Here is a 15508-nt window from a genome sequence, read left to right as displayed (position 1 = left end):
CCCGTGTCCTGTCGGCGGCGCGTTCCCGCGTCGCTGGGCCTGCCGCATTAGCTCTCTGCTCCCGCAGATTTGGGCATTTCCCCTCTTAGGAAAGAACAGACTATTTTCATTAGTTTCTAATTTATTTTTATATGATTTGCTTAAATTGTTCATGCTGTCTACAGTAAAACCATTGAGACCTTCCTACATTTTTTTGGTGGTATGTCACAACGAAATTTGTGGGGTGAAGTAGCCCATTTTTACCATCTGTAAGGGAAGTTTCACAGCCTAATTAGTCAAGTAATTAGTGTGTTTGACCGACACTTAGGAAGGAAGCGGTGAGGTTTCCTGCAATATATGTAAGTACATATTTTTCACATGAGAGATCAAAGGCAGTTGACCATAAACCGTTGCCTGTAAGCCACATTTCTGAAACTTTTCATAGAAGCTCTTAGACTCTGATTTGGCAAGCTTACTAAGATGATTACACCTTCACCATGATTGTCTCTTAGAATGGTTTTCATATCCTGTACATGTTGGCATTCCGTGAATCTGCCAGTACAGTCTTCTACAATGTGCATGCCTGTCTGGTCTCGTCCACGTGGGAGGCTCGTTCACCACAGAGCCAAGTGCTCAAGAGCAAGGGCCGGGGTTTGGCGCCCAGCTCCAACCATGCAGTAGCTGGGCGCCCTTGGAACGCACTTGACCTCATTATGCTGTTGTTGCCTTGACTCCCCTAGGTGGGGCTCATAATGGTCCCTTCTCCTTGTGTTGTGAGGATTAAGTGAATTATTATTAAGCACTCCTAATTTATACAATGGGTAGATTGATACAGATCAAGAAAAGTCATGAGATTTTATTGGTATATAAACTTGGAGCAATGATTGTTACCTGGCTGTTGTTTAGAAGACTGGGGTGCCTCCCAGCTTGGTGGGAGAGAATACCGGGCCCGTTGGTGCATCTGCCCCGGCTGCAGGAGGGACAGTGGACCACATCAGTCTGACAACCCTGGACGAGGTGACGTCTGAATTTTACCCCCTCCACCCCCCAGTTTTCGATGTAAATTTAAAGAGTACGCCTGCACACCACCCAACTCCTGGTCAGATCCGTCCTCCTCCTCACTTCTGCCTGGAGCCTCAACCTTGACTTGATCCAACCACCCTGTCTCTCCCCTAAGGCATCTCTCCGCTTCCCTCCTGTCCCCCCCCCCCCCCCCGACCTTTCTAGTGGTTGCCCAGCTGTGCAAGGTGGGGACCGTGAAAGAAAAAAACTTCCAGGCCCTCGGCCTGAGCATCATCCCACCAGTGGCGATGCTGTGCTGCTCTACTTCACACTCGCATGCCCTGCTCTGAGCCACTGCCTGGCCCTTGGAGACAGCCGTACCCAGTCCTGATGCCCAGGGCCCTATTCAGTCTCCTTGAAGCTGGAATAAGGGAACAAGGCACCTCAAACTGCCTTTTCTATCTAGGGAATCCGAGGCATGGCCAGGGTCAGGGTCAAGTATGACAGCTGCAGGGACAGGAACCCCAGGAGACAAGCGAGGGCGGTCGCATCCAGGGCCATGGAGAGCTTGGCGCCTCCATTGGGCAGGGTCCTGGGACCCAGGTTCTTGCTGAGGGCTCAATGCCCTTGTACTCCTGGCAGTGTCCTGTGAAGAGCTGGAGCCTCAGCGTTGGTGGGCTGGCGGTGCGTCCTCAGGGGCCAGAGAGAGAGAGAGCTTGGCAAAGCCCTGCCTCTTAGGACCTCCCACTCGAGAAGGAGTCCTCACCGTTCAGGGACAGTCTGGATTTGGCTAAACTGCTAATAGATGTATTTTAAATAAAATTTTGGATATAGTCTTTCTGTAATCCAAATTTAAGAAGGACAGCTAAGAGCTAGGCTATCCCTTGTTTTAGGTAGAATGAAAATGCATATTTATCTTGAAAAATGAGACAGATCATATACCTGAACTGGCCCCGGCCTAAAGTGGAACAGTCTGCAAGAGCTGTGCGGCTGCAGAGAGAAGGGCCTTTGGCCGCGTGTGAGATGGACTCCTGTTTCTCTCATTCTTAAAGACGCATCGCCTGACACACAACAATGACACGGTTTGCTGCCCCATTATCACAGGTCAGGTTATACACCTAAAGCCTTGTCGAGTTCGTACCGAAAAAATAATGCTGCTTTACATAATGCTTCAAACTGCTTCAAAGAAAGTTTCAAAACATTATATTGATAGATCAAACTTGAGATAAGCGGAAGTCTTTGAATGAATGAGTGGGTACGTGAATACCATTGATTTTTACAGATGACAAAACTAGGTTAATCCATGGTCAATTGACAAATATTCACTGAGGGTGCCATACAGAAGGAACTGATAAAAAAGTATCTGAGGGATTCTGGTTTAAGGATTTTTATTGCTGGGATTTTAGGAACTAGGTTGAAAATGATTTGATGTAGTTTTGCGAGCGTCTAGAACTGCACTGTCTAATAAGGCATATACTGGCCACATGTGGCTTTTTAAATTTAAACTGAAACTAAATAAACTTAAAAATTCAGTTTCAGCCCCTTCAGCAGTATTTCAGCTGTGGCTACTAACTGCCACACTGACAAGGCAGACCTAAAACATTGTCATCCTCACAGAGAGTTCATTTAGCTAGCACTGCCTGCAGGAGAGTCCAGCCTTTTGGCTGCTCTGGGCCACACTGGAAGAAGAGTTGTCTTGGCCCCACCTTTAATACACAAACACTAACGGAAACTGATGCACAAAAGAGAGGTCTTATGTAGCCCTGGCTGGTGTAGCTCAGTGGATTGAGCGCTGGCCTGTGAACCACGGGGTCACTGGTTTGATTCCCAGTCAAGGTACATGCCTGGGTTGTGGACAAGGTTCCCAGTTGGAGGCATGTGAGAGGCAACCACACACTGCTCTCTTTCTCCCTCCCTTCCTCTTTCTAGATATAAATAAATAAAATTTAAAAAATTTTTTTAAAGTTTTTAAGTAAATTTACGATTTTGTTGGACTGCATTCATAGCCATTCTGGGCCACATGCAGCCCGCAGGCCGGGGGTTGGACAACTCCTGTTGATATCCTTGTCAACCTGTGTGCCATCTTCCTTGTGTGCATTTGCACTTTAAATAGTAGGGCCTTGTGAGAGACTTTTCCCGTGGTCTAGCAGGAGTCTAAAACAGCCATTCTCAAACTTGAGTGCATATCAGAGTCACCTGGAAGGTTTGCTAAAGCTGAGATTCCCAGGCCCACCTCAGGGCTTCTGGCTCAGCGGGTCTGGGCAGAGCGTAGGATTTGCATTTCTAACAAGTTCCCAGGTGATGCTGATGCCCAGGTGCAGAAACACCGTGCTGAGAACTACCAGCCTGAAAAGACAGAAGCGGAGAGCCCTGGCTGTTAGAATGCCTTGGAAACACCTAGGGGCTGGGCGAAGGGCCGGGCAGATGGCGGTACTTGTGATGCATGAGCGGTGTCATTTGTATTAACCACATAGAGCCTGTCTCTCAAATGAGTTTTTATGTTAGGGGACTTGTGTGCTTGAAAGAACCCCTCTAAGAAGGAAAAAAAAAGGCCCCCAGTGTTTCCTTTCTTCAGCAGTATCTCCAAACCATGTTATTTTTGAACCTCCAAAGACCGATCACTTTGGAGAAGCCTATGGGCAGAGGAGTCCGGAGTGGGAAGGCTGTGTTGAACTGTAGTGACAGGAAGAGGAGGGGAGTGGCAGTGGGGAGGGGAGGCCGGGAGGTCGCCCTCTCCGGAGCAGCCCGCACAAGGAACTGCTGCCAGCGGCTCACTGCCTTGATCCATGGCTTCACTGTGCAGTTGTCTGTTGAGGACCTACTGGGTGCTGGGCACTGAGAGGTGCAAATATACCAAAATCCATGCCTCACGGAATCGCGTCTCACTCAGCGTCTTTAGGTAATGAAATAATTGACTGAGCTAAGGCTTTAGCAGGAAAGGGGCCTTCAGAGGGCTGCCAGCCGATCTAAGAAGGCTTTGAGCGTGATGACTTCTGAACTAAGCCATGGTGAGCTTACCTGAGGAGGGGAAGGTGCTTTCCAAGAAGAGGGTGGAGCAGGTGTACAGAGGTTTGCAGCCTTGGGAACCAGAGCAAGAGGGGGAGGCGGGACAGGAACTGAGAAGAGCCGCCCTCAGAGCGGGGGAGGCGCTCCCGCTGTGCGGAACAGCCCGGCAGACCACCCCCCCCTCCAACCCCATCCCACCACCCCCAGGCCCGAGCGGGAAGGCCGCAGGGCTCGCTTCCAGGAGGTCGCGGGTTGGTTCTGCCTTGGTACTGGAAGCAGTGAGCTGCTGAAGCCCACCCGTATTGTCCGCCCAAGCGCGGGCGTCTTCTCTCACCTCCTGCCCTACTGCCGTCCCTAGTCAAAATTCATCCTTTGGGTATTTAGCAAAGCATCCGTCAGATCGTCTTTCGAAAGAGCGGCTTGGAAACACCAGGGACCCTGCCGGTGGGAATGAAGGGTAAATGTCCGAAGGACGACAGTTGCACCGAACGTGTTCCATGCCTTTGCCCCGCCTTCCCTGGGCACCACATACCCAGTGCTGTCCTTTGTCCCTCGGTCCTGTCTACCTGTGCAGAAGCCCTTCCCCTGGCTCAGCAGATGGTGGGCAGGACTGGAGAGGCCGCGGCTCAGGGCAGTTGTGAGATGGGAACCCTCCCACACCCCCTATTGAAGGAGCTCCTGTCTAGTCAGGACAGAGAGGCCGGAAGGTAAGTCGTGTAGCTGGGGGAGAGGGTGTGCGTCCCAGTGGCTTGCGGAGCAAGGAAGCAGGGGCTGGGGAGGGCCCACTCCCCGCCTCCGTGGCTGGCTCTCCTGTGGGCTTCATGGTGGCTGCAGGGCCGGTGAGGACCCAGAGGGCCGAGTGCTGGACAGGATCTGCCACCTTCCCTCCTCCATAAAGGCCTGGAGCCTAACAGAAGGGTGGGTGGGAATAGCGGTTCTCTGAGGGTCTGATTCTCTCCCCTACAGCTACGTTATTGTTTTTGTTTTGTTCTGAGTTTTTGTTTTTTCCCTATCAGGTAGTGAAAAACAATTTCTCATTGTGTTAGATGCCCCGGTGGTAGGGGCCCAAACCTGTGCGTGGGTGCTGCGTCCCTGGTGTGATCCAGCACAGGGTGAGGGAAGCAGGGAGGGCGGGGCGGTACTGAACCGGTTAGCCTGTGGAAATTGGGAACACTAGGACAATGTTAGTTGTTCTTAACATTTGCTGTTTTATACTTTTGCAAAGGGCGAGAGGCAGCGCTCCTCTCTCGCTGCGTGTGCAGCCTGAGCAGCCTCGGAGGAAGTTTTGTTTAGAGGGGGCCGTGCATTCAAATGCGGCCCCCGCTCAGCATCTGAAGGTCCTCATCAGAAAGGCTTTCTCCGCTTCCACTCGCCTACGAGGCCAGGTCTTTTCCTCCCATCTGCCTAAAGGACGTTTTGCCCTTTTTTTTTTTTTTTTTTTAAGTTAAACTGCTGTTACTAGGAGATATTAGAACCCTTACCACAGGGCCGCCTGGTCCCTGGTCTGGCCAGCTTGTGCGCTGGGAATGCGGTGCCGGGTGGATTCTGCACACTGCGGGCAGCGGGAAGGGAAGGACCCGCGAGGCCCTAGTCGGGGCCGCTGGGGGCAGTGGCAGGGGCAGGGGCAGGGGCAGGGGCAGGGGCACTGCAGATAAGCACTGGACAGCAGGCGCCCGGCTCCTGCTGCCCAGAGGCCTGTGCCTTGGGCTTCCACAGCGTTTCTCTCCAGGGTCTGTTTAGCTCCTCAGTGGCTTCAGGTTAAAGTCTCTTCCTCTCCACCTCTCTTTCCATCCACCCCATTTCTTAAAAAAACGCTCAGATTCTATTTTGTCATTTTCCTAAATTTGAGTAAATCCCAAATCTTGGGAGTGTGCTGTGCAGGCCGGGTGACAGTCCGGTAGAGCGGGTTTGTAAATCGCCTTTGGTTTGTCATTCAGATGTTGTTGTGTGGTAAACATCAATTATGTCAGACAACATTCAGTTACAAATGAGGACTTAGAAATGGGCCCTTATCAGGAAGTGACATTTGGCAGATGGATGGTTTTAGTAACAAAAAGAGAATGCGGTTTTTTAGCCTCAGCTGGTAAACTACAAAATGTTAAATACTGTTTCACTTTATTTGCCTCCTTTATTCCAGGATAAGAAAATAGAATAGAGACAATTTATTCACTCTTTCATTCAACAAATATTTGAGGGCTTACTGAGTACCAGGACTGTTTAACTCAAGTGCTTTTTAAGGGTCCCTGTAAAATGCTGCTCCCTTCAAATCAAACTTGAAAATCAGTGTGTTCCTTTTGCGTGAGATTTTTTTTTTCATAACTAGCCTTAGAGCCTCAGATTAATTAAGATAAATGGTATTTTTAAGGACAGAATGAAAAGGGAAGGTTTTCATGGGAATACTAGCATGCCAAACAATATTTAGAGCCCCGTTCTCCCCAAAGACAAAAACACAAAAGGCTGGAAATGCGTTGCTAGACCCAGGGTTGGCAGGATAATTGAAGGCCGACTTTGGTACTGAGAGCGCTCCAGCCCTGTCAGGGCGCTGGGGTGACCGCACGTGACACGCCTGAGGGAAACGGGGGCGGGCGCCTTGCGTGGAGGGTTGGTGGGCCCGGCGCCTGGCTCCAAGTGCGTGTCTGGTCCGCCGTCGAGCGGATTACTATCGGGGTGACGGGGTGGGGGGGGGATAGGACCCGCAGGTGCTCGAAACTGCCCCCTGGGCGGGGGGGATGGTAGAAGAGACTAGGAGGGGAACACGTTTTCTCAGAGTCAGACAGAGCTTTGTGCTTCCTTTACTCTTGTCTTTCCTTACAAATCAGCCCCACCCCCACTGGGGACTCCGACTCCACTGGTGACTCCGACAACTCCGCTGGAGTAGGAAGAGTAGGGCAAGGTGCGGGAGGGAAGGCACCGGTGCGCCCTTCCGGTGCCCTCCCTTGTTCCTAGGTCACTTCCACGTAAGTCTCCTAGGGCACGCAGGCCTGGCCGAGGTCCGTTTCCCACCTCCAGAGGGCTTTTAATCCCCCCTTTTGTGGCTGCGCAGTTGATACACTGACCCCACATCCTCTTCCCTTTATCTGTGGCACCCTCGAAGTCTATTGCCCTGTGAAGGCTGATCTGTTTCACAGGCTTCTTTGTGTTAACCCTCAAAAGAAAGGCTTTGAAATCTGTGATCATGAAGCTTCGGGTTGGGCTTTGCTTCCCCAGCCAGCCCTCAGTTTACATAACCACGTAACCCTGACAGCACAGATGTAACCAGCCTTGGAAGGGACACGCTGCTGAGGGCCGCATGTAGGGGAGCCTATTGTGCTGGGGAGACGGCCTCCCAGCCCCAGCCCCAGGATTCACTGGAGCTGTGTTTCCTGATCCTTGCCGGGGTCCCACGTGCACAGTGACCGGCAGTGAATGGGCTTGGATGGGAAGGGGGAGGATGTAAGTAAGCCCACCGCGAGCAGAGAAGCAGGCTGAGACCACTGCACTCCGTTCCAGGAGGAGTTTTTCTTGGAAGAACACATGTGGAGTGAGAGCTCCAACTTGAAAGTTTTGGCTCCATTCTCTTGGAAGCCATTTAACCAGAACTGCTTCGGCTTTGTTCGCCAACGAAAAGATGGAAGTACACCATGGCAGCCCTTCTAGATTTGGGCAGAGAGTTTAGGAATACATGTATTTTCAAAGAGTCACTGGGAAGACATTAGTTAGCCCTGCCCCCAGTACATCCCCCTCATCAGAGCAGGGTACTGTGAGATAAGGGTTCTCTCTAGCTGTCCTCGAACGCACCGCAGAGGAGACATGCTCTTTCACATTTCCTTTGTGTGGAGAGAAGTAAATAGTGCCTTGGACCCCAGGGCGGTCTCCAGAGCTGCCTTCAGCCTGGGATTTTGGCATCATGGTCTCAGGAAGTTGCTATCCTCTGGAGAACCAATAGCCACAGATATGCCACCTATTTCACAGACTTACAGTATTTTATACATTCATAGACCAAGAAATAGTTGATGAAAATAAAGGAAGCAGACATTTCTTCCAGATATGATTAAACCAAATATGTACAAAGATTCTGCTGTTAAGTAGGAAAATGAGAAAATGCAAGAAAATTGAAACTCCAAGACCACCTTCAGATCTAGGTTTACAAATTGCTTCTTCCAGGAAGCCTTCCCTGACCTCTCCAAGGCTGACTTTGGTCTTCCTCCTATGAGCCCCACACGCCCCGCCCTTGACATCACATTCACGGGCTGTCATCGTGTGTGCCGTCCCTCTCCCTGGCCAGGCTCCAGCCGAGGGCCTCGAGAACAGAATGCACCCATCATGTAGTGGGCACACATAAGTATTTGTTGTTACCGAAGATCGGCGCAGTAAAAACAGACAGCTCCGGGGAGTGAGGCTGACAGGAGGCCTTTGAACACGTAAACCGAGTGCTTTCTGTTTACTGCACAAGGAAAGTGGGCACTGCCGCCCCCGGACTAACTCAAGTCTTCCTGTTTGTGTTCACCTCACCCTGCTGAGGAGAGGAATTTGTTTTGCACCGTGCAGAAGAGCAGAGGCAGTTGCGGCCTGTCGAGCAGAGCTGTGTGGGGCTGGCGTCCGCCTGCGGGCCACCAGGGCTGAGCTGTGATATCTAAGCCCCTCCATCTGTGACAGGAGCCTACCCCTGCCCAGCTCCCTCTCACATAGAAAGCAGCAGCCACTCTTATGGAAGTGATTTTTAAATTGTTATTTCAAGCAGGAGCATAACTGGGAAATGTGTATTGAGCAAAACGGAGCGCCCCAGTTGGCACACTGAAAAGGGGACGTTGAGAAAGACAAGGAAAATCCCTCTGGGCCTAATGCTTTCACCAGTTCGAGGCTGGTTTCCCAGTTGACATTGCTGATCCTCAGCCACCTTGGTGACACAACAGCTACTGAGCTCTGATTTCTGCTCCCTCCCCCGTTTCTCTCTCATCACTGACCTTGTTCTTGACTGGACACACCTTGGCCTCACTGGTTTCCCGTGCCTGTGGCTGTCATAACTGCAAACGGGAATGTGGTCCAGCCTTTAGGACACGGGATGGCTGGAGAGCTGGGGGGTCAGTTGTGCCACGTACTTTGCGCTCAAAGCTCATGGTGACCTGATGCCCTGAGCGTCTCTAACAGCACTTTTCCTCGCTGGTCCCTTTGAAATCCAGAGAGCATTCTGTGTTCCCATCAAAATGCAAGGAGCAGTCTCCTGTCTCCTGCTTGCTACTCAGTTGTGCCTGGACAGCCCAGCCTGCCCTTCTGTACCTCCCGATCCCTCAGGATGCTCACTGTCAGGAGAAACACTGGAGTCTCTTGCCTGCGCACTAGTATTATGTGTAAAAAAGCAATGAACATACCTCAGTTTAAAAATACTGTATTGCTAAAAAATGCTCACCATCATCTGAGCCCTTAGACTTGCTCAATGCAGAGTTGCCACAAACCTTCCATTTGTAACCAAAAAAAAAAAAAAAAAATGGAGTGTTTGCAAAACACAATAAAAGGAGATGCATCTGTATTTGAAACAAACCGTTTACTTTTAAGGTACCAAGACTCTTTGGAAAGTGCCTCTGCAATTTCTCCTTCGACAAGTACCCCCCTGCTCAGCTCCACTGGTGGTTGAATCACCACCCAGGAGCCCTTTGTTACTAATTTGAGTCACTATATGGCAGCAGTGTTCTAGAAGGGCTGGTTCCCTGTGCTGAACACCCTTGGGCAAGTCGCTTAATATTCTCATTTGTGAGATGAGAGTGAAACCACCTACGGGAAGGGTAGCCCTGAGCACCGGAGAGCACAGCCGAGCGAGTGCAGAACTCCTCTCCTCGGGGCCCGGCGGGGCAGCCACGGGGCCGTTGGCTGGGGTGCCCCGAGACAGTTCGAAAGGCCAGGCGCAGGACTCTACACGCCTCCACCAGGAGCACACTTGCCTGCGCATGTCCCCAGAGTGTCCCACCTAAGTGAAAGTCATCAGGCCGCCGCCTGCAGCTCCCCTCGCGTGTCCCCTGCCGTTTGTGGTGGCCACTGTGCTGGGGTCGGTCCTGCCCGAATCCCCAGCCCATCTCCTCCCAGGACTCAGTTGAGCTCCACCTCCAGCGAGTTGGGTCCTGGCTCAAACGTTGCCTTTGGGAAGCCTCCCTTGAGCAGCTGATCTCAAGTGGTCCCCACACTGTCTCCCTGTTTTGATTCAGTATAAAATGCTCATTGTGCTCCCTTGTGTTTATGTCTGTCTGTCCCTCTAAACTTTAAGCAGGGCCTGTCTTGGTGGCCGCTGCCTTCCTAGCACCCAGAATTGCACGTGCCCCTGTGACGGCCCCTGTCACCCACCTACCAATGGCATTGGCCGTGTGCAGCTCCTTCTCTTGTTATTGGCATTAAAATTGCAGTGTGTCTGCATGAACTAGATGTTACTTGTTGGTAGGTTTCACACAGATGTGGGGGTTACACCAGAAAGGAACCCTAAAATCAAGTCGTTGCTCTATTTCCTCCCACGTTGGAAGGACTCGCTGACTGATGGACCCACAGGAAGCGGTCCATGGGGATGAAAGGAGGCCCATCCCTCTTCAGTCTTTACACCCCTGCAGGGCCTGCTCCGCACGCCGCACCTGCCTGGTACACTCCCTTCAGAAATGGCTATGGCCCTGCCCAGGAGGTATGAATGAAAATCACTGTTCTTCCTTTTCCATGACCTCGAAGCCTTCCCCTGTTGTCCCTCTGCAGCTCGCTCTGTCGAGGAGGACAGAGGAGATTAAAAGAGGGCTCATTTGTCACCCTTATTGGCTCCTGCACAGCAGGAGCTGCAGAGCCTGGATTCTTCTTCTGGGTGATTCTGAACAGTCATTCCTGTAAACCGCTCTCTGTCTGGGGAGTTCCGTGGGAGCCATGGCCCCAGCCTTTCTCTGAACAGTCCCGCAGACACAGGGCTTCAAGGAGCCCCCTTACCTGAAGTAGGACTGTGGTTACAAGTTCCCAGCATGCCTGTGCGGGACGGCACTTCCCTGGGCAGGTGGCACCGTGGTCATTAGCTGTCAGTTCTCTGATCAGGGACCCCCCAGGAGACAGTTCAACATCAGAAACAAGGATCGCAGTCAGAACACCCGAGACCCTCTGAGGAGGGAGGAGGTGGGGAGTGGACCAAGTCCGGATGGTTGGCAGTCCGCGGTCGCACACACCAGTGCTGGAAGCAGTGGCCCGGTGGCCATTGGTACGAAAGCAGCTTCTTTTACACGTGGGTTTCCACAGAGGAGTCGTGGGCCCTCTGCTGCAGTCGCACTGAGCGCTTCCTGTCCTCCACCTCCTCAGAGACAAAGGAGAAGGAACATGGGCCTAAGGAGTTGTTCACAATCAGGAGACATGGACCGAGTAGTGCACGACGGGACAGCACCATCCACTCAGCACAGCTGTGGCTCCGGGCACACGTGGTAGCCGGGCCCGCCCCCGGCCGCAGGTGCTGCTCTCCCCAGAGGCCTTCCCTCCGAGCACACCCAAGGCCCCTTCGAGGGCCGCCCTCCCCCGTCCCCGGTGTCCTCCCTCCCAGTGAGCTGCGTTTCCAGGGGTCCCCAACCCCGGGGTTGCCCTTGAGGCTCCCTCTCCAGCTCCTGATCTCTGTGCGCAGCCTGATGCTGCCGCCTCCTGAGTCCCGCGCCCGTCCACACTCTGTCCACATCCACTCCACCACATTCATCTCCTGTCTCCTGACAGGTCCTTCTTACCTGCTCTGGGCCCCTCAGGTGTGTTCTTTCACCAGCGCCCCACGCCTGGCGCCCGTGCACACGCTCCCACGCTCTTACACAGCAAGGTCCTTTGTGACGCTCTGCTGCTTTGAAGGGAGTGCTGGGCCTTAGCAGGGCCTTGAAGTCAGGGTGCCGCCCCCTTCCCCTCCAGCCACACTGGCCTTCCTTTTTGATTTTGTTTTGTAAATTACCGCACAGTAAAACTGACCTTTTTTCCTTTTGCTGTTCCCCGACTAGCTCTCTTCCCCCTGCTGCCCAGCTCAGGGGCCCCTTCCCCGGAGCGGTCCCCACACTTGCCCCGACCTCGGGCTGCAGGCGGGCGTAGCACGCCCTCCTGCACAGCACCGGCGTGCTGACGTGCAGCCACCAGTGCGGCTCTGCACGGGTGGCGGGCGCTCAGTGCCTCGGGCACACTCAGCTGCACACACACATTTTATCCCCAGTGCCAAGCCCAGCGCTTGTGCTTAGTGGGCGCCCAGCAGCTGTGCATGAGCAATAAACCTCTTACTCAGAAAGGACTGGAGCCCCTGACACCTGACACAGAAGGAGGTAGCCTCGTGTGGCGGAGCCCATTTTTTATATGAGACGGGCTCGTCTGGAATTCCTCCTTCAGCTTCAGAGAACATATCATCACCTGATCTGCTTGTGTGTTTGTTTGTTTAATGAGCATGAAACTTACCTAAAATCCTATGGTCAGGATTAAATGAGGTCAACTGTAAAGTCTCTCACATAACAGTGCTTCATCAGTGGCAGGCTTCACTACACCTGTGCAGGTGTGGGAGGCCCTGCCCTAGAGGAAAGGGCCTAATGGTACTCAGGGTACTAATACGCCCTTGTTGAAAAACTGCACAGCTACAGAAGGTTATTGTTCTACCCTAGAACCCAGTTCCTTTATGCCAGTCCAATCACTTCCCGCGCCTGTTGTAGTACCCCCTGCTTGCCCGTTGTGCAGGCTCTGGGGAATTGGAGAGCCTGTCCCAGGCACCTGCCCTGGGGCTCAGCAGTCCCTGGCGGAATAGTTGGTAGGCACACAGACAAAAACCAGGGTGTCCCTGGGCGGGCCTGGAGCTATGTCCCTTTTCAGTCAGTGCTGAGTGGGGAGCTGCCAACTGCCCTGGAGCAGGACCGTGGGGAGGAGGCCAGGTGGGCTTGGAGCGTCTTTCCACCTGCTGAAGCACCTCCCTGGGAAGGCGCAGTGTGTGGGCACAGAACTGACAGCCCAGCAGAGGTCCCCGCCCTAAACATGAGTGCAAGCCTTTAGGGGCCTCTTATGTTGTCACGGTGCTGGGCAGGAGCCACAGGCGCTCACAGCCCTGCCGTGGGGCAGCCCACCCGGGACGCCAGGCGCGCCCAGTGCAGGCGTCGCCCCGCTGAGGCGGAGAGCCCCCGCGGGGTGGGGGCTCGTGGAGGGCGTTCAGCTCCCCACCCTGCTTGTCTCCAGTGGGAGGCTGCCTTGGGCAAGCAGAGCTGAGAGCAAAGCTGGGGGAGAGTGTGAGATGCGTGAAATCGGGGCGGAGTGCCCGGGGGCCGGGGAGGATGCCCGTGAGCAAAGCGAGAGGCCTTTGTCATGTCTCTAATGACACGTCATTGCTTCCCTTTCTCTCCCCTCACTCAGGAGCTTGCCTCTTGGGAGGAATCCTGTACTCCTGGCAGTTTCCTCATTTCAACGCACTCAGCTGGGGCCTCCGAGAGGACTACTCCCGAGGGGGCTACTGCATGATGTCCGTCACCCACCCGGCCTTGTGCCGGCGCGTCGCCCTGCGCCACTGCCTGGCCCTGATCGGACTGTGCATGGCAGCCCCCCTCCTGGATGTTACCACGTGGACCTTCCCCGCCATCTCGCTGCCCATCAACCTGTATATTTCCTACCTCGGCTTCCGGTTCTACATGGATGCGGACCGGAAGAGTTCCAGGAGACTGTTCTTCTGCAGCCTCTGGCACCTGCCCTTGCTCCTGCTGCTCATGCTCACCTGTAAGCAGCCACAGGGTGGGCAGAATGACAGGGGAGAACCTCAGGGTTGAAATCACAATGGTATCTGGGAAAAAACAAAAACATACCAAGGGACGCACAACTTTTTCCCTTTGCGGTTAGGCAAAAATATTTTGGTAATTCTGGAGCGGGAGAATTACAAGAGTTTAGGGCAAGGTTGTAAAATGATTTGGTGGTTAATGATCATGCAATAGATTTTTTTAATGATGATACACAAAATACTCCCCAAATACGAAATGGGTTATAGCTCAGTAGATTAACACAAAGAGAGAACGTTTTTCTCTTTGAAGGTCTTTACATATGTCTTCTCCAACGCCACCCCTATTGGTTTTCTTCTTCCTCATGTAGATGGACAAGTGCGCCTCCCCCTGCCTGCCCCCACCCCACACAGCCCGCCTGCCTGCTGGGCCGTTCAGGGTGAGCACTCACACTCTGAAATCTGTCGTTCTTCGGCGTCAGGTCCCTCGAGGACCATGTCAGAGGACATGCACACTGCTGGCTGCAGAACCCCCTTCCCTGTGAATGGGCCAGGGCCCCCGGTTCCAGCTCTCTCTAACCTGTCCAAGTCCTCAACCTCATATTCCCTCCAGCAATGATAGAATATCAAGGATGGGCAGTCGCATGCCATTCAGAAGAAGAATTCCAAACGGTTGCCTAGGGAACCCCAGATGGGACTGCCAGTCCCTGCCTGCCTGCTACACACTTCAGCATTTCAAAAACTCCAGGGAATCAAAGGCATCTTATAGTTCACGGTAAAATACAGGAGGAGTCGGGAGCATTGCTCTCTGGACGGGCAGAAGCCCCTCCGGCTCAGCTCCATCACTGCCCGCTTTAGTCCTGTGCAGGGGTTCAGCCCTGCTTTGCTGCATGGCTCGTCCAAGCCCGTCTGAGAAGGGGAAACCAGAAAAAGGTGAGCGGGACTACCCAGGCACATAACTCATGTTTTTGTCCCTTCAGTGAGAAACCCATTTCCATCCTGGCCTCTCTTCTGAATTCAGAAATTAGCCTCCACACATCTGGTGGCTCCAAGAGCCAGAGCCCAAGTTGGACTCCTGGTGCGGCTCGGGAGCCGTGTGAGCTTCCCGGTAGCCCGGTGTGACTCGGTTCGCCTATCGTTCCATCGACCTTTCACGTACGCCCCCTTATCCACTGTCCAGTCCCACTTGCCTGAAGGTCTTGAAGCTTAACAGAATGTTTTGATTACTCAGTCTCCCCGCAGGAATTCATTTGGAGGGTTTGAACGACATTTAAGCAGTCGGTGCAGTATGCCTGATCTCTCAAAAATTTCTAAAGCGACTGCAGAGAGCATCCGATCCCTGTTTCTCCTTCTCTGGAATATTACCTCTTTGCTGTGTCCAGGTTATTTACTGTGGGGACGTGGCACAGGAGTCTCTGGAAAGAACATGCACAACTTGTCGCTGCCCTGACACTTGTAAAATGCTTCGGTTCTCTTTCTCTGCTGCAGTAAAGGAGCATAATGAGAATGGAGTGTGTGGTGTCACTTTATTTAATCGTCTGCCCTGCGTTCGTTCGGACCGTTCCTGCCGGCGCTGGTGACATTGGACTCGCTGCCTGAGCCAGCGCGGGGCTAGGAGGCAGGCAGGCAGGCAGTTCCACTGGCAGGTGACGGAGTGAGCCTCCTGGAATGGCGGTCCCTGTGCACCCAAAGCGAAGAGCCACGGCCGCCTGCCCCCACCCCACCTGCTCTGACTCATCTCATCTCACCCTTCTCCTTCCTTCAAAACCATCACCAAAGGGATCTTCCTTGGAGTCTGCGATCCATCCTGCTCAGAAAGTACCAGAGGCATGCATG

The 15508-nt window shown here is 53.2% G+C and overlaps 1 protein-coding gene across 2 annotated transcripts in view; it reads left to right on the top strand.

Moving 5' to 3' along the window:
- LOC129068792 (protoheme IX farnesyltransferase, mitochondrial) overlaps positions 1–15169 on the top strand; it is a 118097-nt gene extending 102928 nt beyond the window's left edge. For both annotated transcript variants that reach the window (XM_054571215.1, XM_054571216.1), the window contains exon 7: positions 13321–15169. In XM_054571215.1, coding sequence (XP_054427190.1) covers positions 13321–13727 — 407 coding nt within the window. In that variant the 3' untranslated portion in view covers positions 13728–15169. The remainder of the gene's footprint in view (positions 1–13320) is intronic.
- The last annotated feature ends 339 nt before the right edge of the window (positions 15170–15508 follow it).

This window comes from Pteronotus mesoamericanus, unplaced genomic scaffold (genome assembly GCF_021234165.1).
Source record: "Pteronotus mesoamericanus isolate MK-2021 breed Mesoamerican mustached bat unplaced genomic scaffold, CSHL_Meso_final contig_22, whole genome shotgun sequence".
NCBI classification, from domain to species: domain Eukaryota; kingdom Metazoa; phylum Chordata; class Mammalia; order Chiroptera; family Mormoopidae; genus Pteronotus; species Pteronotus mesoamericanus.
The sequence above is the reverse complement of the archived record's forward strand: the minus strand, read 5'-3'. Positions and strand labels throughout refer to the sequence as shown.